General features: G+C 34.7%; 2 protein-coding genes across 6 annotated transcripts; both read right to left on the bottom strand.

Annotated features, from left to right (window-relative positions):
* Positions 1 to 3,563: 3,563 nt before the first annotated feature.
* Positions 3,564 to 18,439, bottom strand: LOC131154393 (uncharacterized). 5 transcript variants are annotated; one of them, XM_058107126.1, is made up of 9 exons: positions 18,173 to 18,439; positions 18,036 to 18,092; positions 16,695 to 16,903; positions 6,875 to 7,177; positions 6,363 to 6,571; positions 6,224 to 6,272; positions 6,032 to 6,121; positions 5,843 to 5,905; positions 3,564 to 5,642 (listed from the first exon to the last, which is right to left on the bottom strand). In XM_058107126.1, the coding sequence occupies exons 3-9, from the start codon at positions 16,860 to 16,862 to the stop codon at positions 3,972 to 3,974; spliced, it is 2,553 nt and encodes an 850-aa protein (XP_057963109.1). In that variant the 5' UTR covers positions 16,863 to 16,903; positions 18,036 to 18,092; positions 18,173 to 18,439; the 3' UTR covers positions 3,564 to 3,971. The 5 variants fall into 5 exon arrangements, with proteins under 5 accessions (XP_057963109.1, XP_057963106.1, XP_057963110.1 ...); XM_058107123.1 differs by having other exon boundaries at positions 17,951 to 18,092; positions 18,173 to 18,393; XM_058107127.1 differs by having other exon boundaries at positions 6,875 to 7,170; positions 16,691 to 16,903; positions 18,173 to 18,393.
* Positions 18,440 to 25,964: 7,525 nt separating this feature from the next.
* On the bottom strand, positions 25,965 to 27,453 carry LOC131154392 (peroxidase 5-like). Its single transcript, XM_058107122.1, has 2 exons — positions 27,078 to 27,453; positions 25,965 to 26,880 (listed from the first exon to the last, which is right to left on the bottom strand). Exons 1-2 carry the CDS (start codon positions 27,318 to 27,320, stop codon positions 26,107 to 26,109), a joined length of 1,017 nt encoding a protein of 338 aa, XP_057963105.1. The 5' UTR covers positions 27,321 to 27,453; the 3' UTR covers positions 25,965 to 26,106.

The following is a 27,453-nucleotide window of genomic DNA, read 5'->3' as shown; positions in this document are numbered from 1 at the left end:
CCTCCTCCTTCTCTCTTCGATTTCAGGTCGGATTTCCGCCGGTTTGACTATCTGAAGCCACCATGACGCTCCTGGAAAAGTTTTCTGCAAGTCTGTCGGAGCATATCGTCGATGGGGCTGAAGTGGAAACCATCCCAAATCCAAGGTAAGACTTTATACTCAATATTTGGATTTTTGGCAGTTGTAGAAAGTGTTATACGCTTAGAAATACTGAACTTTAGTTTTAGGAAATGTTGTTTCTAGGGTGTTGAGTTGGAACCCTGTGGGTGCGGGACAGATTTTTTTATGGACTTTTTAGGAATCAGGTAAGGGGATAAATTAAGCTAGTATTTTATGAAAATATGTATATTGTTATAGCATTTGATTTCAGGAAATAAATATATTTTTATATGTTTTATATTTGGGAAAATACTGTTGAAAATGATGGTATGTTGAATATGCGAAAAACCTGTTAGTGTGGCATGAGTAGAAATTGTTATGAAACACTGTTTTCTGAGAATGTGTTAATGATATAGATTTTTATAATAGAAAACCGGCATATGGGCCAAGATTTTTATATGTTTTGCCGGCGTACGGGCCGTGCTATGTGTATGATTTGTTAGCGTACGGCCTGAGTTATGGATATATTTTGTCGACGTATATGTCATGCTATGGATGTGATTTGCCAGCGTACGGGCTGTGCTATGATATGATTTGCCGTCGTACGAGCCGAGCTATGGATGTGATTTGCCAGCGTTTGGGCTGTGCTATGATTTGCCAGCGTACGGGCGGAGTTATGATAAAATGTGTAATACCGGTATACGGGCCGATGATTTTCATGATATACATATATATGCAAAATGTTATAATTGATCTGATAATTAATGATATGAAATATCCATGTATCACAATTTCAGTATATGTTATATGATATCAGAACCTGGTTGGCTTGGTCTAAGCTAGCACTTACACGGTATCGTTGCTATCTGTCCATGGTCTTCGTGATCATGATATTTGTGTTAACGCCGCTGTACGGAGTGGTGTGAGATTGGATGGTCGATGTGGTTTTTAAGAAGTGTGTGAGTGCCCCTAGTGTACGAATCAGGTCTGGCAGACCCATCAGACTTACAGACTGTACTTTTGACTTGGTAGTGGTCGGTCAACCATTGTCAGGTTCCGCCTTCGAGCCACACAACTCAATCATGTGAGGGTAATACATGACAACAACCAGTTAACCTACCAGGAATGTTTTGTGTTATTATTATATGAGATGAAATATGTTTATGAAAATGTAGTATGTTCTGCCATGTTTTGATGATATATATGTTTTCCCAGATTTGACATAACAACTTGCTGAATATGTTATGTATGGTATATGTATAACACGAAATAATCATGTTGCCATACACTAGTATTAGTTTATTTCCCTTACTAAGAGGTGTCTCACCCTTAAATTTTATAAACTTTTCAAGAACCCCTGATAGGAGAGTGGGTAAAGCCCCGTTGATCTAGTACGGTAGATCTGCCCTTCCAGAAGGATAAGTAATTTGATAGGGTCAGATGTATTTTGTGGAAATGGCCCTAAGACATCTTTTTGGGTTAAGTGTTGTGTATATATGTATATAATGATTGTAGTAACTCTGGTATTGTGATGTATGGTATAATGAGATGTATATGATTATATGTTTCCTGCTGCATAGGCTTCCGTGATGTATTTCTGATGTATCCCTGGTACCTACAGGTCCGGTGGATTATGATCTGCCAAGATTGTGATATTGATTTTATTATATTTTGGAAAAAATAAATAAATAATAATTTATGGGGAAATTAAGCAGGTTGTCAAAACCCAGCCCTTGGCCCTTAAATAAAACCTGGCTCACAGCCGTTAAGTACAACCCGACCCTCGACAGTTAAATAAAACCCAGCTCACAACCATTAAGTACAACCCGACCCTCGGTCGTTAAATAAAACCCGGCTCACAGTCATTAAGTACAACCCAATATTTCACAAAGGCAGTTCCAGTATTTTTACAAACAATTCAATATTTCACAACCATACCCAAATTCAGTTATACCATAACCCATATCGATTATTCACCTACCACACAATTTCAATATTTGAATATAGCCATTTAAACAACTAAGAAAACACAGTTTGAAGTTCGTAAGATAAAACCCAATTTTCCACCGTTCGTTTTATCCAAAATACCATATCATATCTCATAAATTTATAAAGTCCACTTTAAACAGTCAATTTTGGAAATATCCCTTGAAATCATATATATATATATATATATATATATATATATATAGTAGTTTAATCGATTCAACTTTAGTAAAATCCCGACTTAACTTAATCCCCTTACCTGTTTACTAAGAGAGATCCTACGCCACTCCTAAAGCCCAACCCACGCAACATGGGTTCCACAACCCTGAAAACACATTTCCCCAATTCAAACAACTCAAACACATTCATTAAACATCCCTAAACACATACATTCCATTTAATAAGTTAAATGTTAGACAAATAGCCCATTTCTACTCTTACCTCAAATTTGGAGTGATGTCTGGAAAATCCCAAAACACGATTCCGTTCCGGTGAATTCGTAGAGAATTACCCTTTGATTCTCGTGGTGACTTTCGATCGTCGATTCGGGCGACGAATGACGAGAAATCGAAGAGAGAAGGGGTGGGGTGCATGGTTTAGAGAGAGAGAGAGAGAGATATTTTGGTTTTCTTAATCGAAAAGTAATTCAAAATCTATTTATAGGTCGTTGACTCGGCCGACTTCATCGACGAAATGGAGCCTTTGTCGATGAGTTGTAGAAGGACGTTCATTGACGAAAGAAAGGGTTCGTCGACGAACTTTAAGCCTGAAATTTCATGACTTTCGGGATTTCTTCGTCGACGACGCTTGAACTTCGTCGATGAGACACAGAAGGTCACTCGTCGACAAAAATAGAGGATTCATCGACGAGTCCTATTACTTTGCCCATTTAAATTTTTCTTTCTTCTTTTCTTACTTATTTCCTTTATTTTTTGGTTTGGGTTTCTACAACAAATCCTTTTCAATTTTCTCACTTACTTGTACAACGCTTGCAAAATTAGCCCTATAAGGCAACAAAAAACGTCTATTGGATCTTCCTCTAATAAAGGAGTGTCTACTTCGGTTGCTAACCTTTCCACTTTTATGTATATTCCTTAAAGGCCTCTAATGTTTTCTTCTCTATGTTTTGTAAATCTAGACATTTAGGAGCAACATCTAGGTTGAGTTTGTGCTACTTCAAGAACTTATTGATCAAGCCTTTTAAGTTTTTGTACACCGCTATTATGAAAAACTTAAACCAACAAAAAGAAGTTCTATGTATAAATAATATTAATAATGAGAATTTGTTCTCATATAATTAAAAATTAAGAAAAATCTAAAGTTCATAATATGTAAAACAAAATTATTGTTTTTCAATCTTCAAACATGCAAATGTAAATTTTTTTTTTTTTAATTCTTAATATTTTCCAAGTTCCTACGGGAGACTTGAAAAACAAAAAACCTAGAGCTATATACTAACAGGGTCAAACAAAACAAAATACAAACAGTTCCTTCCATTTCTTTCCTTTCATTAAAAGTATAACACACAATAAACAAACATAATCAAACAAAACAAAAAAACAAAAGCTCATCTCTGTTCCAAATTTCACCTAGCAATGCAGTTGATGTTGTATTGACATTGGAAAAAGGGGGTAACCATACTTGCCAGTTGCCATATGGCCAAAACCAAACAAAAGCAAAAATCCAGACCCCAAAATCCAAACACCAATCATAACTTAGAACCCTATGGTCACCTCTCTCTCTCTCTCTCTCTCTATATATATATATATATATATATATATTGTAAGCAGCAGAAACTGTATAAGAAGCATTGCACTTCTGTAATTACAAACAACAGCCTCCCAACCAACATTTGAGAAAACTGATAATTCGTTTTGTCGAATTTATCACTTTCTCAGTGTAATTGCCACAAGCCGTTGGCCTCCCTGGTTCCTCCAAGCTCCATGAACTGGACGCCCGTTCAAAGAAACTGGCAGCCTATCATAAGAACTTGTTATTTCTGCTGATTTTTCTTCAGCCGGAGCAGGGATGACATTGTTGACATCTAAAGTAGCTCCTGGTGAACCATCACCTAGACGGTTTCTATGAAATTTTGAGGTCTTTTTCCGTTGCTTATGCCCTGCTCCTCCAATTCCTAAATTTTTCTTCAAACAACCATCAGCTGACTCTGAATCAGTTACGCTCCTTGACTCTGTTAATGGCTGAATCGCAGAATCTGGGACAGCCGGTTCATCTGAAACTAAAATCTTACCTTTGCCTTTGGCAGAACGATACCCATCTTTTGATAAGACCTCTACTTTTTCAGAAGGCATATTACTTGACTGGAACCTTCTCACAGTGTTTATAATGCTATCTGCTAAAGTAACTCTCAGGTCACTGGTCCCATTCTCTTCACACTTCTCCTTACCTTTTTTGGAACTTTTTTTGCTTTTTAGCTTAACACTATCATTTCCCACACTACCATCACAAGGACCATTGCCCAAATTGGCATTGTAAGCCTCGAGAAGCTCTTTTTGCTTTTGAACATCAGGACACAGCTTAGCTAGCTCAAGAATAAGATGTGACAGACCAAACTGATGCACATATGCAAGATATTCCCCAGTTCCAATCAGACCTTGACGATATTCTACCGATATTATTTTGAAAGCTGAGTATTTATCCTTGTCGAATTCTAAGGCAGCATGGATTCTTTTGGTCAGAGACTTGTTGGCAACATGAACATCTTCTGCCTTTAGCAACGGTTGGGTGCTCATGGGCAATTGATTTTTTGTTTGTGCGGCAGAAACTGGGGGAAAATCAGATGTAGAAGAGTGAAAAGATCCTCCATCTGCAAGGTTTGGAGCCAAATTTGAATGCTGAACCTTACTTCTGCTGCTTGAATTCTTAGATGAACTTGCAGAAATAGACGACGCAAGTCCATTAACTGATGCTTGAGTCGCTTGGGCAGGGCTTGCATAACTACAATGCACAAGTCCATTAACTGTAGCAGGCTTACCCAAGGAAGAACTGACAGAACTGGATGACAATGCAGGTCCAGAATTTGATATTGGCCTTGAATGTGAAGAAACGCTACCTGATGACATAGGCTGATGTCTCACAAGTGGCCAAGCCTGAGATGAATTGAAACCATTTATGGTTCCATTACTTTGGGGATGAGGGCAGGCGGCCATTGCATTCCTACCCAGCACCTTTTTCTTTTTGGTCTTCCGTTTACTGTTGCTTGGAGCTGAAGGAAGTGGAGGAAAAGAGGATATTTCCAATGGTGTGTTCTGGGAGTTTTGCCTCATACCCTGAGTGGACCTTGAAGACAGCTCTGAATCCATGCAAGCTAGTGATTCAAATGATTGTAGAATGGAATCAACTTCCCTAGTTCCTCTGAGATTAGAAATTGCTTGGGCACTAGAAACAGTATCATTGAATGCATCTGCATTAGCAGTTTCCAGACTAGATTGAATGGCCAAATAAAGTTGATCATTGGTTGAATCAGAAAAAAAATCACGTTCTCTTCCATTGAGATCTCGCTCATTCCTTCGTCGAAATTGGAAACTTGTTGGTATCTAGACAATGAAAAAAGAAATTAGGGCATGATATTATGGTGAAAAGAGATAGAAGAAGCAAAAAAAGAATGTACCATGGAAGTATCGCAGCAATATAGAGCCAAAATGTCCAACAGTGCAGAATAAAATGCAAAGATAATTGTGCAGGGAATGAAGGAACCCAGATGACATAACAAAGAATTATAAAGATCCATACATACCTGAAGAGCGGCATTGCGCCTGGATCGAGACATGCGCCCTCCATGTTCCATGGTATTGTGCCTCTGCAGATATTCGAAATAAAAGATTGGGTTTGTTGAAAAACTAAACAGTAACAGGAGATAAAACGTGAGAAAGTATACTGGACACCACAGTTATTTTTTAGCACCAGTGCACAACTAAGCTTTCACCTTCATTTCAGATTCAGTTGCAAAAACAACAAACTTTTTAGCAAGGCAGCACTCATCTTCACATAAGAAATGCCCTCCCCGAAAATGTATCTGTGACATATGACACCAGTGTCAATAGTTTAACAAATTTTTATAGAGAAACTTGCCACAAAAGCACTGTTATTAATATGAAATAAAAAAGAGATAACTGGCCTCTAGGTCATCATAATTCTTATAATATTCGTAGTGTCCTGGGTGTTGCCTGCATTGAACAAGGTAAATTGGATGAAAGTAAGCATAAGTTTCCTTCAACTTCATTACAAAAACAAACACCCAGTCAACAAAATCACACCTTTGGCATATATGGCAAGTGTAATGTTCAGTAGACATATGCATATATAGCTCATTATCCCCATAAAAAGGATTTCGACAAAATTCACACATAGGATGCCCAGCAAAACCACCTCTTTCACTCTCACTGCCATCAACCTCTGAGTCACCTGTTTTTATATGTTGATTCAACTGAGTTCGGGTATATAATTTTTGCTCACACACAAATATCTGGTTCACATTTCAAAATAAAGTCAGATAAATCAATGGATCACCCTGCAAACATCAAGATGTTGCTAGAATGAAAGAAGAAATTTTTTAAAAAATGTATAAATCAAACAGGTGTTTGATAATGCCCTAAAAAAGAAATGGAAAAAGGAGAATTAAAGGGTTAGCTGTAAAATAAGGAAAATGAGTTCAACTTTCACATTATAATTGAATAGCCCACAACGATATCTAAACAAACAAAAAAAAAAAAGGCTACAAATTTATAGATGTTGTATATAGTAGTATAATACTATAATCAGATATCACCTTCCTGCCTTCCAGGCACAGACTACACATGAATAGCCTATGTTGATGGAACAAATGACCCTTCAGCTGCTCAATGCTTCTAAACCTCCCCTTTCTCTTTGACCCTTCATTTCCTTGTTCATCCATCCTGTCACAGACACAGCATGAAAGCCTACACATCGCCTTGATCATCTTGTAGTGATCCAAATCATCAAAATATGCTTGTGTGTCTTCATGATACCAGTATGACCCAACTCGACCCTCTTTTGGATCAGCTGGGAATGCTGAGAAGTCCTTAATCGTCCTTGTGTAGTCTCCTAAAGCCTGGAGAAAAGGCCAGGAACAACAAAGCACATCATTATGACCATCAGCAGTATATCAACACTATTGATCCAAGTGCAGCAATAACCTGGCAAGTAAATGAAAGTAGCTCTCAAAAGTCAATAAGGTTTACATGCATTGTTCACAAGAGGACAGACAATCCATCGATACAGAAGCAATCTTTACTTGGTGTGCCCAAGCCCATTAGGCTGCTTTGGAAATGGAGGCAAACAGAAGAAACTTAACCCCCATTTGGCAGTACCTAAATAAAAAGTGCTTTCAGCACTTATCCCTTAAATAAGTGTTTGTGCACAATAAGTGTTGCTTAGCACATTAGAAAATGCATGTCGAGTAATAAAAAAATAACAATTAAAAAAAAGAAAAAAAAACTTCTTATTTCTAGTTGATTTCTATAAACAGTACAGGAGGATGGCTTTAGGAGTGCTAATGTTACTGCATGGTGGAAAGCTAGTAATTTTGGCAAAAAAAAGATTAATTTGGCAAAATTGAAATTTTGTAATAAATTATTATTATTGATTTTTAATAGCTAATTAGCCTTCATAATATATTAACCTTTTTAATACAATTCATATATTTTATGATTTAGTTGCCTTGATTCCTAAACAACAACAACAAAACCAAGCCTTAGTCCCACTAAGTGGGGTCGGCTATATGAATTCTTTTCAGCCAATTTATGGGATCAAGGACCATTTCTTTTGATAGATTCAAGGATATTAAATCTTTACTCATTATCTTCTCCCAAGTTATTTTAGGTCTACCCATACCCCTTCTACTGCCCCCCACAGTAACTAAGTCACCTTTCTCACAGGTGCACTAAGCCTACGTTGCAAGTGTCCATATCATTTGAGTCGTCCCTCTCTTATCTTATCTTCTATAGGAGCTATACCTAACTTACCACGAATATGTTCATTCCTAAATTTATCTTTCAATGTTACACCACTCATCCATCTAAGCATTCTCATCTCAGCAACTTTTACTTTTTGGATATTATATTTCTTCGTCACCCAACATGATCCATATAGCATAGTTGGTCTTGTAGCTGTCCTATAAAACTTCCCTTTCAATTTTAAGGGTATTCTACGATCACATAGCACACTAGAAGCACTTCTCAATTTTACCCAACCTGCTTTAACTCTATGCATTACATCATCTTCAATTTCTTCTTCAGCTTGCATAATAGATCCAAGGTATTCAAATCTACAAGTGCTTTTTATTTCTTCATCATCAAGTTTAACTTTGTCTCCAATATTTCTCCTATCATTACAAAAATTATATTTCATATATTCTTTCTTATTTCTACTTATCCTAAAGCCTTTAGATTCCAAAGCTTCTCTCCATAACTCTAACTTAGCCTCTACTCCGTCCCTAGTTTCATCAATTAATACAATATCATCTGAAAACAACATACACCATGGAACCTCCTTTTGAATACTCTTAGTCAATTGGTCCATCATTAAAACAAAAAGATAAGGACTCAAAGCAGATCCTTGATGTACAACTATGGTAATTAGAAATTCTCTAGTTTCTCTATCTATAGTCCTTACACTAGTCATTACTCCATCATACATATCCTTAATGACATCGGTATACCTACAACATACACTATTTTTTTCTTAAACCCACCATAGAACTTCTCTAGGTATTCTATCATATGCTTTCTCAAGGTCAATAAATATCATATGCAAATCCCTCTTCTTTTCCCTAAACTTTTCCATTAATCTTCTTAAAAGATAAATAGCTTATGTGGTAGATCTCCCAGGCATAAAATCAAATTGATTTTCCGAGATCTTCGTTTTTAACCTCAATCTTTTTTCAACTACTGTTTTTCATAGTTTCATCGTATGACTCATAAGTTTAATTCCACGATAGTTATTACAATTTTGAATATCTCCTTTATTTTTGTATATAGGTATTAAAGTGCTTTTCCTCCATTCATCTGACATTTTCTTAGTTTTTACAATTGTATTAAATAAATTAGTTAACCATATAATTCCGTTATCATCCAAGCATTTTCAAACTTCAATTGGGATGTTATCTGGTCCCATAGCTTTCCCATTTTTCATCTTTTTTAGTGCAAACTTAATTTCGTTAACTCTAATTTTGTGAATAAATCTTATATTTTTAGTCTTTTCCTCATTTGACAATTCTAACTTTAAGTCTTCTATTTGGTTTTTGTTAAACAACTTACTAAAGTAATTTCGCCGTCTTTCTTTAATATCTTCGTCCTTAACCAAGACAATATCATCCTCACTTTTTATACATTTTACATTTCCTAAGTCCTTGCTCTTCCTTTCTCTAATTTTAGCAAGTTTAAATATATCTCTTTCCACTTCTTTTGTACCTAATCTATCATACAAACTATTAAATGATCTATATTTAGCTTCATTAACGATCCTTTTTGCATCTTTTCTTGCCTCCTTATATTTTTCAAAGTTTTTTGCCACGTTTTATACCAAATTCTTTTTGTCTTTATGATTTTTTGTACATGTTTATCCCACCACCAACTTTCTTTGCTATTCGAGAATCTTCTCCTTGATTCACCTAAAATCTCTTTTACTATCTTTTTAATAGAGCTAGCTAATCTATTCCAAAGAGTATTTGTATCTATCCCATCCTCTAAGGTCCAATCCCCATCTTTGATCATTTTATCTTTAAATTTTATTATATTTTCTCTTTTTAGGTTTCACCATCTAGTTCTCCTACACTGGTTCATTTTATCCTTTTTCTTTCATTTTTTAATACATATATCTAACACTAAGACTCTATGTTGTGTGGTTAGGCTTTCACCTAGAATAACTTTACAATCCTTGCATGATAAACGATCTATCCTCCTAGTTAAAAAAAAAAAACTATTTGACTTCTATTTTGTCCACTTTTAAAGGTTATTAAATGTTCTTCTCTCTTCTTAAAGTAAGTATTCATTATACTAAAATCATATAACATAGCAAAGTCTAAAATCATCTCCCCAGACTCATTTTTGTCTCCATATCCATATCCTCTACATATCCTCTCATAATTTTTATTATCTCTTCCAACGTGTCCATTCATATCTCCTCCTATAAATATTTTCTTAGTCCCTGGTATGCCTTGTATAATACCATCCATATCTTCCCAAAATTGTCTCTTAAGATTTTCTGCTAAGCCAACTTGAGGAGCATAAACACTAATGATATTTATTATCTCTTGTCCTAATACCATCTTGATTTTTATAATTCTATCCCTTACTCTAGTGACATCCACAACGCTATCTTTTAAGTTTTTGTCTATAATAATTCCTATATTATTAAATTATATAGATTACTTTAGTAAAAATATTGATCTATAATATTTATTATATTAAATATATAAATTTATATAAATATTAAAATTATATATATTGAAATTTAAAAATTACTATTTAATAACTATAAAATTTTAATATATTATTACAAATAAAAATTCAATAATAAAATATATAATTAAAAAATTTATAGATAAATATTTTAGTAATTTTAAAATATAATTTATATTTTTCAATCACAATAGGCGTACATCAAGGTTTTATTTTGAGTCCTTATTTTTTTACTTTAGTGATGGATAAACTCACTAGGAATATCCAAAATAATATCTCTTGGTGTATGTTGTTTGCAAATGATATTATGCTGATTGATGATAGTAGGAGTAGAGTAGAATCTAAGTTAGAACTTTGGAGAACCTCATTAGAGTAAAGATTTTATAATAAGTAAGAATAAAACATAATATATGAAATGTAATTCAATAAAGTAAGCAGTAGTAGTGGAAAGAAGATTAAACTTGATAATCAAGAAATTAATAGTACCAAAAGATATTGATATCTTGGATATATTATGCAAGCGTAAGAGGTAATTGAAGAAGATGTAATACATAAAATTAGAACTAGTTGGGTAAAATCGAGGAGTGCGTCAAGCATGTTGTGTGGTTGTAGAATAATCTTAAAATCAAGAGGAAATTTTTATAATTCGACCATAAGGCCGACTATATTTTATGGTTTAGAATGTTAGGCTACTAAGAAACAACATGTACAAAAAGAAAAAGTTGTTGAAATATGAATGTTAATGTGAATGAGGGGCGTAACATTGAAGAAAAAATAAGAAAGGAGCATATGTGCAATAATTTAAGCATAGCACCATTTGAATACAAGATAGGAGAGGGTTGATTTAGATGGTTTAGGCAATTGAAACATAGGCCTAGTAGAGCATCTATGAGGAGGAGTGAGTTAGTTATTATTTCTAGCATGAAAAGGGGTAGGGGTAGGCCTAAAATAGCTTGAAATGAGATAGTGAGAAAGGATTTAACAGTCCTTAATCTAATAGAGCAAAACACTCTCGATCAGTTGAATTGGCGGAAAAGGAATCATGTAGCAGATCCTACCTTTTGGGACTTAAGGCTTGTTGTTGTTGTTTTTGTTGTATGTTAGCAATCTTAAAAGTTTTAAGAGTGAAATCTAAGTTAGAACTTATTAATTTTTTGAGTCTGATCCCTGTTTTGATGCTGACAAAGCACAAGTTTCTTATGTGTATTTTTAAGTGCTTGAATAAGTTATAATTCAACACACACATAAAGGGATTGATGATGGAAGCCAGAAGACTTAAAGAATACACCATCTGGCACATTCCATGAAGAACAGAAGAGCAAAAGAAGAAGAAGAAGAAGAAGACAAATATTTTCATTTGTAATTGCATTTAATTTTTATCAATTGGTCTGTAATAATGCATGCATCTGCATGATATGGTTGAATGCTCAAATAGGACCATAGACTGATCTTAAGGGACTCAACCATCCATAGAAAACCTTTTTCATAAAAAGTAAAATCATACAAAAGGTTTAAAATAACTTTAGGGTCAAAAACAAGGCCAAACCTAGGATCCTTACTGACCTCAGTCAACCAACCCATGCACGTTCAAAGTGCCTAAGTCAACCGACTAGCCAGAAATCAAATGTTTGACTCGGCTCGGTTGACCGACCATTTTTGAACACTGCTTCCACAGTCAATCGACTTTAAAACTTGGCCTTTCTACATGCCCCAACCGACCGATCTCTTATGCCAAAATGCCATCAGCCGACCGAACCTACAAAAGTTTGGCAAATCGCCTTGGTCAACCAATCGGTTGCCTCCCACAGCCAACCGAATCTGTTTTAAATTTCAAAATGGTTGTGTGTGTACGGTCGACCGACGCTAAAGGATAGTCGGCCAAAACTCTTGGGTTGGGTTAATTTTTCAGCCCTAATCACGTTTTAATTTTAATTAAACATTTTTGAAAATGACAAGCGTGTCCCCAACGGTCATATTTTTTAGAAAAACTATAAATACCCTTTCATTTGTTTAATTAGCAACTTTGATTAACAAATTTTTCTCTCAAATTTTTTACTTAATCAAAGTTTCCCCACATACACTTTTATTTCAAAAATCATTTTGGGGTTAAATCTTTTATACTCCAACTCTCTTTCATTAATTTTTTGAAAATTTATTTTACAAGAAAGTATTTTGTTTGGGCATTTTGTTTATCAAAAGCACTTACTCTCTCTTGAACTTTTGGTTTGAAAATCATTTTTAAGAGTAGGTATAGAATTCTTTCCATATTATTTCTTTGATAAATATTTGGTGGGGAAACTCTTCATAGCCTTTGAATCTTTGTACCTCTATTGCAAGATTCAAATGCTCAAATAGCATTCATTACAAAAATATTTTTGAGCTTAAATTCTAACTTCTCCAAACATTTTTATTGCAAGATTTTTATTGGAGAACATATTTATCATATTCGAATCTTTGAAATGCTTTATTACTTACTCCATCTTTTAATCAAAGATCATACATTCCTTTTTGTGCAAAAATTTCTTTGAAAGCAAACACCCTAGGTTCTCCTACTATTTTTATTGACAAATTATTTTTGGGAGAAATATTTACTTAAGGTTAAATCATTGAAGTATTTTATCATATACATCTTCTTCAAAGATTGCAAAATAATTTTGAAAAATACACCCTTACTCTCTGAGCTATTTTTTATATCATATGACAATGCATTAAAGCTTTAATGTTGTACATCTCTGCTTGTATTTAGAAGCATTTTTATATGTACAAAAATGTTTTATGTGCCGGTTGGGTTCAGCCCGTAAATTGAATTGGGGAGTCTCTGTCCTATAAGAGAGACCGGTTCGGTTCAGCCCTGGAATTGAACTGGAGAGTCTCCGCCCCATAAGGGAGACCAGTTAGGTTCAACCCGGTAATTGAGTTAGGGTATTCCTCACCTCGTAAGGAAAGGTGTGTAGGTTGGGGTTAGCCCTATAATGTGACCTGGGGTATTCCTCACCCAGTAAGGAGAGGAGGTTGTAAACAGTTTCTGCTCCACCTGTAAGTGAGCAGGGATAGTGGAATCCTTGAGGGGTATGCCCAAGGTGGGGATGTAGCCTGGTTTGGCCGAACCTCGATAAAAAAATCGTGTCTCTCGCTTTCTCTCTCTATGTCATTTAATTACTGCATTTTAAATTTAGTATGTGTATGCTTGTTCATCCATGGATATAATTATTTGAATGCACACATTTATTTTAAATAAGATATGCTCTACATGTGAATGTCTGCACACATAACTTAATCACTTTACATACACAATTATATTTGAATGGGATATGAAGTGATGGATGTATGCAAATATTTAATTTATTAAGAATGCCATATATGTTTTGAATATTTGCATACTTGATCAATTGGGAGATTCGAGACTACTTAGAAAGACCCTAGGTTGAGAAATATTGTTTGTGATTTGAATTGAACCAAGGAAGAAATTTTAAATCTCCAATTCATCTCCCCTCTTGGGATCACGCCAATTATATCAGAACTTTAGAGAACTGCTTTAAAGTTTAAAGGTTTTAGGATAAGTGGGAATAGGAAAGAATATATGAAATATAATTTCAGCAACATAAGGAGGAGTAGTGGAGAAAAAATTAAACTTGATAATCAAGAAATTAATAGCATTTGTAGATTTTAATACCTTGCAAATGTTAAGGTGGATGAGTCGTATAACATAAAAAATAAAATAAGAAACGAGCATAAACACATAATCTAGGCATAGAACTGGTTGAACACAAGATAAGGGAGAGGTGACTTAGATGGTTTGAACATTCGAAGTGCAGACCTAGTAGCGCATCTATGATGACAAGTGAGTTAGTTATGTTTTTGACATGAAAAGGATAGGGGTACGACTAAAATGATCTGGAATGAGGTGATGAGGAAGGATGTAAAAGCTCTTCTAGCAGAGGAAAATGCTTTCGATCAGATAAATTGGTGGAAAAGGATTCATGTGACCAACCCCACCTAGTGAGACTTTAAGGCTTCTTCTTATTGTTGTTGTCTTTTTGTAATTTTCATATGCTGTACCAAATTAATAATATTATGATATTATCCGACCTGACCTAGTTGGACTAAAGGCTTGGTTTTTTATGGTTGTTGTTTGTTGTTTGTATCAAATTAGTAATGTATTATTATCACTAGATTTATAAATTAAAATAATTTTGGTTTAACCTCTAATAATTTTAACATATTTATTTGAATGTGTTTGTGAGTGTACCACACTTAATTGAAAACTCATTAGTTATTACAAATGTGTGAGTAGCTAGATACTACTTATTTTATAAGTACTAATAATCAGTATTTATTTACTTTTTAAATACAGCCATGCAACGTTTATAACTTTCAAAACTTATTTAGATCATCACTAATCAAACTTATTACTTTTTTCAGTTGAGCACTTATTGATAAGCTCAACAGGTGTCGATTTTCCAAACCTAAAGGGTCAATGGGGTGACTGTGAAAAATTATGAAAATGAAAACCAAAACAAAAACTAAATATTAAACACCAACAACCTTAATATTTGTAAAACTAATACAAGTTAAAAGCTTGACCGAACAAATGTTCATTTATGTCCTTAAATTAAATAAAAAATTTAAAACCATGATTTCAATAATAAAAATTAAAAATTAAAAATTAAAAATTTAAAATATTATAACAAAAAAAAAATTCTTATAATTATTTTACTTAGTTATTATATTTTAAAACTCAATTTTTAATGCTACAAGAACCATCCTATCGTACATAAAATTTTAAAAAAGGCAAAAAAATATTTTTTAAAACAACTTATTAATTTTACAAATTATTAAAAAATTTATGGATATTTTCATTTTAATTTCAATTCACATAGTAATTTTATTTTAATTTCAATTAAAAATTATGTATAAATGAATGAATTAATTCACAAAAATTAATTTTGCATTTTAAAGCATTCAAACAATGGATTGTTATAGCAATGAAAAACCATAAAAAACCAATAACAGGAATAGAAAACTAGCAACATAAAACAAATGCTCAGTCATAATAAATATCTTTATTGTACAAAAAACACACAACATAAACGGTACCAAACAAACCCTAAAATAATGAATATATAATATCTAATTGTATCTTCTAATTCCTCCAACACTTCCATAGAAACCACACAAACTGTGGCTAGACCTCATGCAAAATCAATCTTTGGACACATCAGTGTTTTAAAAGGCATTCTTGAGGCACGCCTCTTGATGCGTTTTGGGCCTAAAACGCCATAAGGCGTTAGTGGAAATGCATAATTCCTAAATGGCGTACGCCTCAGGCATAAAGTCTCACATTTTCACGCCTCAAATGCCAATGCGTACACCTTTTGGGATTCTAGTTTATAACATAAATTAAACAGGGCAAAACCCAGAACGCATCGAAAACCCTATTCTCCCTCTCTCCCACGAAGCTTCCTCTGTTCTGCTCCCTCGACGAAGCCTCCAACGAGTCTTCTCCTCGACGATAGCCTCAGCTCTCTCTTCGAAGCCTCCAACCTCCTCCTTTCTCGACGATTTCTCCAGCGACGATTCCTATCTCGACAAAGCTTCTTCTCCTCTCTCGACTAGAGTAGAGGAGAGCCAAAGGGAGACGAGAGTGCTCGAAGGGAACATCGAAGCTGTCGAATAGAGCTGGGAGCTATTTTGCCCTAGATTTCAAGATTTTGGGCTTAATGTAAAACATTTGGGCTCCTCTTTTACAGTAAAAACCCATGTTTTAAAAGGCGCCTAAGCTTTTAATTTTTAAATTTAAAAATTAATGGGAACCATTTGTAATGTTTTGGCCAATATGATATTTAAAAATTATTATTTTTTCTTTATTATTTTAAATTTTTTCTCATTTTTTTACTATATATAAATTGATTTTATTTATTAATTTTTTAATAAAATACAGTCCCAAAATGCTTATGCCTCAACGCCTTAAGGCTTACGCCTCGCCTTACGCCTTCGCTTTTTAAAACACTAGGACACATTAATAGGAAACAACTTCGACTACAAAACAACAGTTATGGAATCCAGTAAGGAAGTAACAAGCAGTTCATAGAACAAAAGGCATCCACCAAACTTACTAGTTTCTGCAGGACATAACAAATAACAATGCAAACTTGGAAAAACACTAACCTTAGTAACAAAGATGATATTGGATTCAGATTTGCAGAGGCAGCAGCGATGATCCTCACAGATAAAACGGAGACGAGCCACACAAGTGGAGCAGACCTCACGATGGCCACATGTTCCATATGAAACCCACTCAAGTGTCTCAGCACAAACAGCGCAGGTATCATCCATTACGGCTATCCTGTTCTCTCGGCTAAGATTGAACTATCAACCTTATTTTTTAAAAGAAAGAGAAAAACAGCTCAAAGAGGTAAGACAATGCAGATTGGGTTAGAAAACATAAATGAAAGAACTGAGCTTGAAGATGTCAGCTGCTTGCTCTTATATAAACAGACAGAAGTAAGTCTATTGTATGAAAGAAGAAAGAAAATAAAATCTAGTTGCCAATTAACCTTATCATAAACAAAAACCCCAAATTATCTACCATACTAAGAAAGATTTTCGAAATTCCCATATCATTATCTAAAACGCCTAGTTTATAAAAATTTGTTTAAAAGGCAAAACCTCAAACTAGAGTCAAATGATATGTATGGGTGTGCATGAGCGCGTGTACACATGCTCAAATTACATTCCATTTTGAGAAACTGTCTCTAAACTTCCTCCTCACCATCTAGAACATCTAGTTTGAAATTTTAGTTAAAAAAAGTAAACATATGCAAACTCTATGTGCCTTCGTATGTGTGACATGTTTTCCTCATGGGGGGTGGGGTGGGGATGGCAGAGTTGTGTGTGCAATGTTATTATCAGTTGAGATTTTCTGTCTGTTGTCTCGTTTACCATAAGACTCGAACAACTATGATCATAACTGAAAATAGGCAGAAACAAAGAACAAAATCTTAATGCTAAGTGTCCACTGCATATTCTCTCCAACTACACCCATTATGAAGGAAATGTGCTATTTTTTGCTAAGCTTCTCACACCAGAAAATAAAATTACAATAATAAATACTAAAGGCTATGAACAAACATCCTTTTAAGCACAAGAATCCAAAATCAGTGATTTAATTGAGTAAGAACATGCTAATCAGAACAAGATTTTTGTTTTCTTCTGCAAGTGAAAGTAAGAACATTATCCTTAAAGAGTTGAAGGAAATGAATTATTTGACCTAAGGGATCCCAATTCCCAATTCAGCATGTGCTAAACCAAAAAACTAGAGACCACTTAGCAAATAGCTTTCAAGAGTGCTAAAAGTAGTGATTGTTAGAACCTAAAACAGCAAAAATAAGCGTACAAATGTACAAAATCAGCCATGCAATTACCAAAAATTAGCAAGAAACAGCTCATCAAGTTTCTTCAGTAACAAGTAAAGTAATGTCAATCCCAAAAACTACGAGGACAGATTACCCGAGGTCACGCTTCGTTGATCACCTGAGAAATGAATCGATCAGGACGTTTCGATCACTACAGAAAAAACAACATTTCAGAGAAAATCAAAAGAGAAAATGGAAAACATGAAAAGAGGAAAAGTTTTCTACTCTTACAAATTTGAATTCTCTGCGTCTTCGATTCTGGCTGGGGAAACAAGCGATGGCCGAGAAATCAATCTCCTCAATCTGAGCGTCCTTTTACCCGGCGTCCAATCATAGATTTTCCCGGGGTGGGATCGAGTGACTGGTCGGATAGAAAAACGGGGCAATGATCTGACGATTCACGAGCGTGCCATTTTGGAAAGGGCCATTTGCTGGGGAAACAAGCTTGCCAGGAAGACGCAGGGTGACGTCGTTTTGAGGTTTCCCCTCCCCACGCCCTTCTTTTTTATTTTTTATTTTTGGTTTATAGGATATTTCCCTACGTAATGTCGTAAAAAAGTGCTACAAAAAATTACTTGAGAAAAACTGTTATGATTTTTCTTTTGAAAATTTATTTGGGAAAATATTTTTCAATTCTTGCTATCAATTTTGTAAAGAATTGATTTTTTTCAAAAACACGGTGGCAGGATTAGACATGATTCGATTAATCGAACCATTACTTTCAAATAGTAACCAAAGCAAAATTTTAATTTGCTAAAAAATGCAACTCATAACTGAATTGTTTTAAACAACTAATCAAAATTCAGTTAATAAATTTTTATGTTAATATCCAATAATTAACTAAACCAAACCATTGAATTTAATTTAAAATCTTTTTAGTCACAACAAATTGACATTTTTCTTTCATTATAATCAACTTGTAAATTTCAAAACTTAAATATTAAAATTCATTTATTAAAAGGAAGTCTTAAATTTATAAATTTTAAATTAGCATCTACATAAACTTAAAAACATCATGAATTGAAAATAAATAAAATTCATAATTCAAGTTTTACTTCTAAAAAATAGAATAAAAATAACCAGTACAAGTTTTAAATTGTTATTAAAAAAATATTTATAGAATATAATAATTATTAAAATATTATATAATACATAATTACATAATTTATATTTTTATATATTTATAATATATCGGTTCGGTTCGATTAACCACAATTATTTCACGAGTTAAACCAAAACTGAACTGCTAATAAAAAAAAATTAATAATTCTGAACTAAAACCAAAATAATAATAATAATAATAAAAAACTGATTTTGTGTTCGATTTAGTTTGATTTAATAATTTGGTTCAATTTTTTTTTTTTTTTTATATTTCATGTGCCCCTAGATGGGCTTTTAATTTAACATAAGAATTTTGGTTTAAAACCAAATTGTGCAAGTACATAATCACAATTTAAAAGATTTATAATCATAAGCTTTTTTAACAAATTTCGAGGTACTGAATTAATTGATAGTACTATCTATAGAGACCATAATAAGATTTAATTAATAAAAGCAAGTTCGGAACCTTAAGGGCTAATTTGGACCAGGATTTTACTTAGGAAAAAGAAAGAAAATGAAGATAAAAGGGAAATTCATTTTCCACTATATTTTCTCTTGATATAAAATACCATTAAAAATAAAAATTTATTCTAATATGACTAAAAATTAAATAAAATTAAATATTAAAGATATGTAAAATTAAAAATTTTGTTCATTGATTTAGTGTGTGTGTGTATATATATATATATTCTAATTTTTTTTATAACAAAATATGAAAAAATGAAATTTTTTATTTTCCTTTCATTTTCTCAATATTTTTCAAGTTCTAAACGATCCCTAAATAGACTTCTCAAAGTTCAAATTAGATCCGTATATAACCAAATTAGCCTTTATTTTAGAGTTCACAATAACTCAAGAGAGCAAATATTAGGCACGAACGGGGAAATTAAGGTCATTCAAACTTAAGTGAAATGGAGATAATAGGAATAAAATAGTTATAACAAATTAATTATAACTAGTTATAGAAAAAATTAAGTTGTTATTATAAAGTAAATAATAATGTGAATAAATAAGAAATAACAGTTTCCAAATTTTATCATGAAAATATATATTTCTTTTTTATTTAATATATTAAAGCACATTAATTGAAGCTACTTGTAGTGGTAGCTGTCCAAATTTGAAAAGTAGTCTCACGAAAACACGATATTACATCTTGTTTCAAGAAATAGTTATTCCGCCAAATCAAACGATCCCAGACCAAAAACTGAAGTGAGTTAATTGAAGTTGCATGCAGCAATAGGCTAATAGCTGTCCAAATTTGAATAGTAGTCCCATGGGAATAGCCATATTCTTTTGATCCTTTTTTTTTTTTTAATTACTTCAAGTGTCATGGCTTCCCTCGGGTCATCCCGTTGACACTCCCATTGACCGGGCACACTCTGACACACTATGTGTTGTTTTTTGTCTCACATTGGTAGAATACTTCCACATTAGTGTAAAATGTTGTTTTGAATTTTTTATATTATTTGTCCCACATTGGAGAGAAGTGTTTTTTAGATTTGAGGTTGAAGTTATATAAAGAGCTCAACTCTTCATTTGTAAAACACACCTCAAAGTTGTACTTTGTCAAGAAGTAGTGGATTGATCATTGGCGCCCGAGGACATAGGTAATTCTATACCGAACCTCGTAAATTTCTTGTCTTGTTCTTTTTTTTGCTTTATTATTAGTTTCTGCATTGCTTTAATTTCTTACATATTCAATAACAATAGTTGTAGTATTGGTGTTTGGCACAAGTGGGGTGCCCGACACAACAATTGGTATCAGAGCTAGGTTGAATAGTGTTGATACGGAGGTGTTCCTCTGTTAGGATCCTTGATTCCACGTTTGATGCCTAAGAAAGACCTTGTCTAAGCGAGTGCTCAGAGACCATTGCGGCTCAGTCGCTCCTTGGAAGTCGGCCTGATCAAAGTGAAATTTCATAGGATAAAACAGAGTAGACACAGTTAGTACGTACTATTCATCCTAAGCCTTTTGCTTTGTTGGTTGCTATTGAATATATAGAAGATGCCAGAAACTAGTGCAGCAGTAGAAGAAACTCTGTCCACACGAACTCCAACCCCTTCGGCTTCGACATCGTCATCGAAGACGATAGCTAATGCTCGGTTTGAGGTGGAGAAATTTGATGGTACCAATAATTTTGGTATGTGGCAATGTGAGGTGATGAACATCTTGTATCAACAAGAACTAGATATTACTTTGGATGATAAACTGGTAGATATGGGTGACAGAGATTGGGAAAAGATTAATCGTTAGACATGTGGTACGATTCATCTGTGTCTCGCCAAAAATCAGAAATATTGTGTTATGAGGGAGACATCTGCAAAGAAATTGTGGAAGACATTGAAAGATACATCTATGACAAAGAGTCTGGAAAATCGGCTCTATTTGAAAAAGAAATTGTTTCGCTTCCAGTATCAACCAGGTATTTCGATTAATGACCACATAAATGCTTTCAATAAAATTTTGATCGATTTGTTAAATTTGGATGAAAAGGTGAAAGATGAGGATAAAGCCATATTGTTACTGAATTCTCTCCTTGATGAGTATGAACATTTGACCACCACTTTATTGTATGGGAAAGATAAAGTTACTTATGTTGCTGTTTGTACTGCATTGATTAGTACTGAATGCAGAAAGAAGGATCAGAGGGCCCATAAGGAAACAGCAAAAGCACTAACAATAAGGGGATGTTCTTAGAGTCATATGCTTGGAAGGAAGAGTAAATCTCATAGGAGGAGTAAATCTCGTGGGAGACTTACTAAAGATGAATGCGCCTTTTGTCGTGAGAGAGGCCATTGGAAGAAAGATTGACCTAAATTACAGCAGAAGAATAAGGGCAAAGCACATTCTAATGCCAATATAGCCAATGATGATGGAAGTGAATCATATTTTTCTCTTATTGGAACATCTTCATCACATTATTTTGGTAAGATTTTGGATTCTGGTTGTTCCTATCACATGTGTCCCAATAGGGAATGATTTTCTAATTTTGAAGAATTAGATGGTGGGGTTGTTTTTATGGGAAATGATAATACCTGTAAAACAATTAGAATAGGATCAATACAGTTGAAATGTCAAGATGGAACTATTAAGACCTTGACTGATGTTAGGTATGTTCCAAGCCTAAAGAAGAATCTGATTTCATTGGGTGCCTTAGAATCTAAAGGGTTCATTATCACTTTGAAAGATGGAACCTTAAGGATTAAATCAGGTGCACTGGTGGTGACGAAAGGAATAAGGGAAAATAACTTGTATTATTTACAAGGTAGTACAGTTATTGGCACAACAGCTGTTGTTTCTGAGAAATATGCAGGTTCAGATACAACCAAGTTATGGCATATGCGATTAGCACATGCAGGAGAAAAATCTTTACAATAATTAGCTAAGCGAGGTTTGTTAAAAGGTGTAAAGGCGTGCAAACTTGAATTTTGTGAGCATTGCATTCTGGGAAAACAAATTAGAGTGAAATTTGGCACAGCAATCCACCAGACTGAAGGTATTTTAGACTACATCCATACAGATGTATGAGGGCCCACAAAAACGGCTTCATTGGGTGGTATACATTATTTTGTTACTTTTGTTGATGATTTTTCTAAAAAAGTTTGGGTGTATTCTATGAAGCATAAAAATGAAATGTGTAATATTTTCCTTAAGTGGAAAAAATTAGTTGAAACTCAAATTGGCAAAAGATTAAACAACTCAGATCAGATAATGGTGGTGAATACACGATATCCATTTATGAAGGTATGTCAGGATGAAGGTATTGCTCGACACTTCATAGTTCGAAATACACCACAGCAGAATGGGGTGGCAGAGCTCATGAATCGAACTTTGCTGGAGAAAGTTCGATGTATGTTGTCTAATGTTGGGTTAGACAAAAGGTTTTGGGCTGAGGCTGTTAGGTATGCGTGGCATCTCATCAATCGTCTACCATCATCTGCAATAGGAGGAAAAACACCTTATGAGGTATGATCTAGAAAGCCTGCTAGTGATTATGATTCTTTACATGTATTTGGTACTATGGCTTATTATCATGTTAAAGAATTTAAGTTGGATCCAAGAGCCAAGAAAGTAATATTCTTAGGGATAAGCGCAGGAGTCAAAGGATACCGTCTTTGGTGTCTAGAGACGAAAAAAATGATTTTAAGTAGAGATGTAACTTTTGATGAACTTGCGATGATGAAAAAAACAATACGCAAGGAGTCACAAGTTGAAGAGAAGACCAGTGGTACTCAACAACAGGTGGAGGTTGAGACAATTTTGGGAAACCTAGTGAGAAATGAGACTACACAAGGCAACACTCCAGTTACAGTGGGGAATAATGTTCAAGAAGAGGAGATTTCAATTCGAGAATCTTCATAGCAACAAGAATCAATTGTTTCTTAAAGGCCAAGACGAGAAATTCGAAAACCTGCTCGGTATACTGATATGGTGGCCTATGCACTTCCAGTTGTAGATAATAATGTTCCTTACACTTTCAAATAAGCAATGAGGAACTCTAAATCAGACAAGTAGAAAAAAGCAATGGATGAAGAAATGCAATCTCTTCATAGACTTGGGAGCTAGCTCAGCTGCCCAAGGATAAGAAAGCAATTGGTTGTAAATGGGTTTATGTAAAGAAAGAAGAATTTCCAGATGCAAATAATGTTCGATTCAAAGTTAGATTGGTAGCTAAGGGCTACGCATAGAAGGAAGGCATTGATTATAATGAGGTATTTTCTCTAGTTGTTAAACATTCTTCCATTTGAATTTTGTTGGCTTTGGTAGCATAATTTGATCTTGAACTAGTTCAACTCGATGTAAAAACTACATTTTTACATGGTGATTTGGAAGAGAAAATCTATATGACTCAGCTAGATGGATTTCAGGTTGCTGGAAAAGAAAATTGGGTATGTAAACTGGGTAAATCGTTGTATGGTTTAAAACAGTCTTCAAGACAGTGGTACAAACGATTTCATCAGTTTATGATGGGTCAGAAGTACATTAGAAATAAACATGATCATTGTGTTTATTTTCGCAGACTACAAAATGGATCTTTTATATATTTACTCTTGTATGTTGATGATATGTTGATAGCTTCAAAGAATAGGGAAGAAATCAACAAGTTGAAAAGTCAGTTAAATCAAGAGTTTGAGATGAAAGATCTTGGTGAAGCAAAGAAGATACTTGGCATGGAGATTCACAGAGACCGAATGAGAGGAAGAGTTAGTTTGTCTTAGAAACTGTATTTGAAGAAGGTAGTACAAAGTTTTGGCATGTCTGAGCAGTCAAAACCAGTAAGCACTCCTCTTGCTCCTCATTTCAAATTTTGTGCTGCTTTATCTCCTAAATCAGATGAGGAATGTAAGTATATGTCACAGGTTCCTTATGCAAGTGCTGTTGGTAGTCCAATGTATGCAATGGTTTGTACTAAACCTGATATTTCACAAGCTGTTAGTATGGTGAGCAGGTATATGCATGATCCGGCTAAAGGACATTGGCAAGCTGTGAAATGGATTTTGAGATATATTATGAATACGATTGATATTGGTACAGTATTTGAGAAAAATAATACTATTGATCAACCTATTGTTGGATATGTGGATTCAAATTTTGCAGGTGATTTGGATAAACGTCGATCAACTACTGGATATATTTTTACATTTGCTAATGGTCCAGTGAGTTGGAGGTCTATCTTACAGTTTACCATTGCTTTGTCTACAACAGAAGTAGAGTACATGGCAGCTTCAGAGGCTGTTAAGGAAGCTATTTGGTTGTAGGGTTTACTTGAAAATTTGGGAGTTGTTCAGAAGCACATTGTTGTGTTCTGTGATAGCCAAAGTGCTATTCATTTGGCAAAGAACCAAGTCTACCATGCACGAACGAAGCATATCGACGTTCGGTTTCATTTTATGCGGGATATTATTGATGGAGGCAAGATACTTCTTTAGAAGATTGCTACAACTGAAAATCCTGCAGATGTGTTGACCAAAATTGTGACAACAATCAAGTTCAAACATTGTTTGGACTTGATCAATATCCTGCAAATCTAAATATTTTTGGAAGGCGCCGATGTGGAACTCCAGAAAATGTTGGTGACTAAAAACTTTGTTGAATTTGTCGTCAAGGTGGAGATTTGTTGTTTTTTGTTTCACATTGGTAGAATACTTCCACATTAGTGTAAAAGGTTGTTTTGAATTTTTTATATTATTTGTCCCATATTGGAGAGAAGTGTTTTTTAGACTTGAGGTTGAAGTTATATAAAAAGCTCAACTCTTCATTTGTAAAACACACCTCAAAGTTGTATTTTATCAAGAAGTAGTGGATTGATTTTCGGCGCCCGAGGACGTAGGTAATTCTATACCGAACTTCGTAAATTTCTTGTCTTGTTCTTTTTATTGTTTTTTTATTAGTTTCTGCATTGTTTTAATTTCTTATATATTCAATAGTAATAGTTCTAGTAGATGTTTGGCACAAGTAGGGTGCCTAGCACAACACTATGGTGGCAACACAGGGTACTCAAACTATTCCCACGCCGATGCAACAACGCCCCTCTCACTGCATAGGGGTAAATACAAGATTTGCTCACTCGGACAGGAATCAAACCGGTGACTTAAACCAAGTGGCCCATCCCAAGCCCGCACCTGCCACTTGAAACATTGCCCTAGGGCTTTTGATCCTTATTAATTGCATGGCTGCTTGGCTTCATTAATCTTAACTTCACCTGTTCTTTTATTTCATTTTCTGGCTTTCTGTGGGCTATGCTTGTCATTTTCTTTTGTTAAACTGGTAATAATAATTATATTTCTGAAAAGAGATACCTATTCTTTTCAGTTTTTTCAATTGTTTCACAAACCAAATCACATACTGCAGACAACAGATGAACAGAGAACCAGTTTGTTCATGTTGATGAGGACAAGTTCAAATTAGGAATGCAATTAATATTTTTAACTGAACTGATGAAATTAATCAACTTGAGAACTTACAATTGAGATGACTTTTACACTCGAATCATAAATCAAAAATGAAACAATTAATGCAACAAAAATACTGAAATTCACTGTGTAATAGAAATGAGCTAGCACTAGTTCACAACCCTGCAGTTCCTCCTGATCTCACCCTGAGTTCCTGTGAGAATCTCTATGGAACCCATGTGCACCATTGCTGCAGCAAACTTTCTAGCCCAAGCCCCACCTTGCCTTGCATTGTTCCTCACCATCCCTGCAGTTGAAGGGCTGCTCATAAGTGTCTGGTCAGATGTTAATAGTCCCCGGCGGTTAACCAAATCCACGTAGTACTTATTATCCAGCCTGTTCGGTGTAAGAACATCGAGATTCACGATCGGATCATCACTGCCAGGTCCAGAATTTGGAGGGCACTTGGCTCTTAAGTCTGCAGCAAATTTGGTATCCATTGAAGGGTCTTGTGGATGGGTGGCGTTGAAGGAGTAGAGGCGGTTCGAGAAGGAAGAACAGTGGGAAACTCCAATGGAATGCGCCCCGGAGAGTGTCACCATTTCGTCGAGACTTAGTCCTTTTCGTGCAAAATTTTCTTCCAGTTGTTTGGCGTCGAAGGAAGGAGGGGGGAGATGTTGAGTAGGCTCATCCTTGAGGGATAGCCTCCCGTCCCGGCGTCCTGCAGGCACTGCATAGTTGATTCCTCCAACTTTTAGGGAGCTATCGCGAGCAGCGAAGGCTAAAATGTCTGCGCATGAGACTGTTTGTGGGCATTGAGCTTCAAGTTCGGATTTTGCTTCGTCGATCACTTCGAAGCCTCGCAAGCTCGGATCATTAGCAGGATGCTCTTTCTCTGATGGACTCCCAGGTGTTGAGTCAAGTAGGACAGATGCATCACAGCCCTGTTTTAACAAAGTCCAATCAATCACACTCATTAGTAACTTCATGGGTTTAGTAGCGATAGCTGCCGATAGCATAGCACATAATAGCGAATAATCTTTTTGGTTTTTGGGTAACAAATGAAACTTGCAGGCACTGAACTCTTGCATACTATATAGTTATATATCTATGATTATGAAGATAGAGCAAATGGACGTACCCTGACAAAGCAATCATGGAAATGCATTCGGATGAGGCCGGCGGCGAGTCCAGGATTTCTTGACACAGCTTTGTTCACAGATTTCCTCACAATGGCCTCTGCGGAGGGGCATGTGGATCGGTAGAAACCGACTAGGAGGGATGCTGATGAGAGGGATGCCATTGCAATTACATCCACGATTAAAACCAAGCAAAAGAATGAGTTTGTCATTTTCACTACTCTACAATCACAGCAACTCATCATTGATTGAAATGGGCAAAGAAAAAGAAACAACAAAGGATGAAAGAGCTAGAACAAGAGGAAATTCAGGTAATTATATGTGATGCAGATGTTGATACTGGGGGAGAAAATGGGAGAGAGATAAGGTGATGGAGAT

This window comes from Malania oleifera, chromosome 4 (genome assembly GCF_029873635.1).
Source record: "Malania oleifera isolate guangnan ecotype guangnan chromosome 4, ASM2987363v1, whole genome shotgun sequence".
Classification (NCBI taxonomy): domain Eukaryota; kingdom Viridiplantae; phylum Streptophyta; class Magnoliopsida; order Santalales; family Ximeniaceae; genus Malania; species Malania oleifera.
Note: the sequence above shows the minus strand (reverse complement) of the source record. Positions and strands in the feature narration are given on the sequence as shown.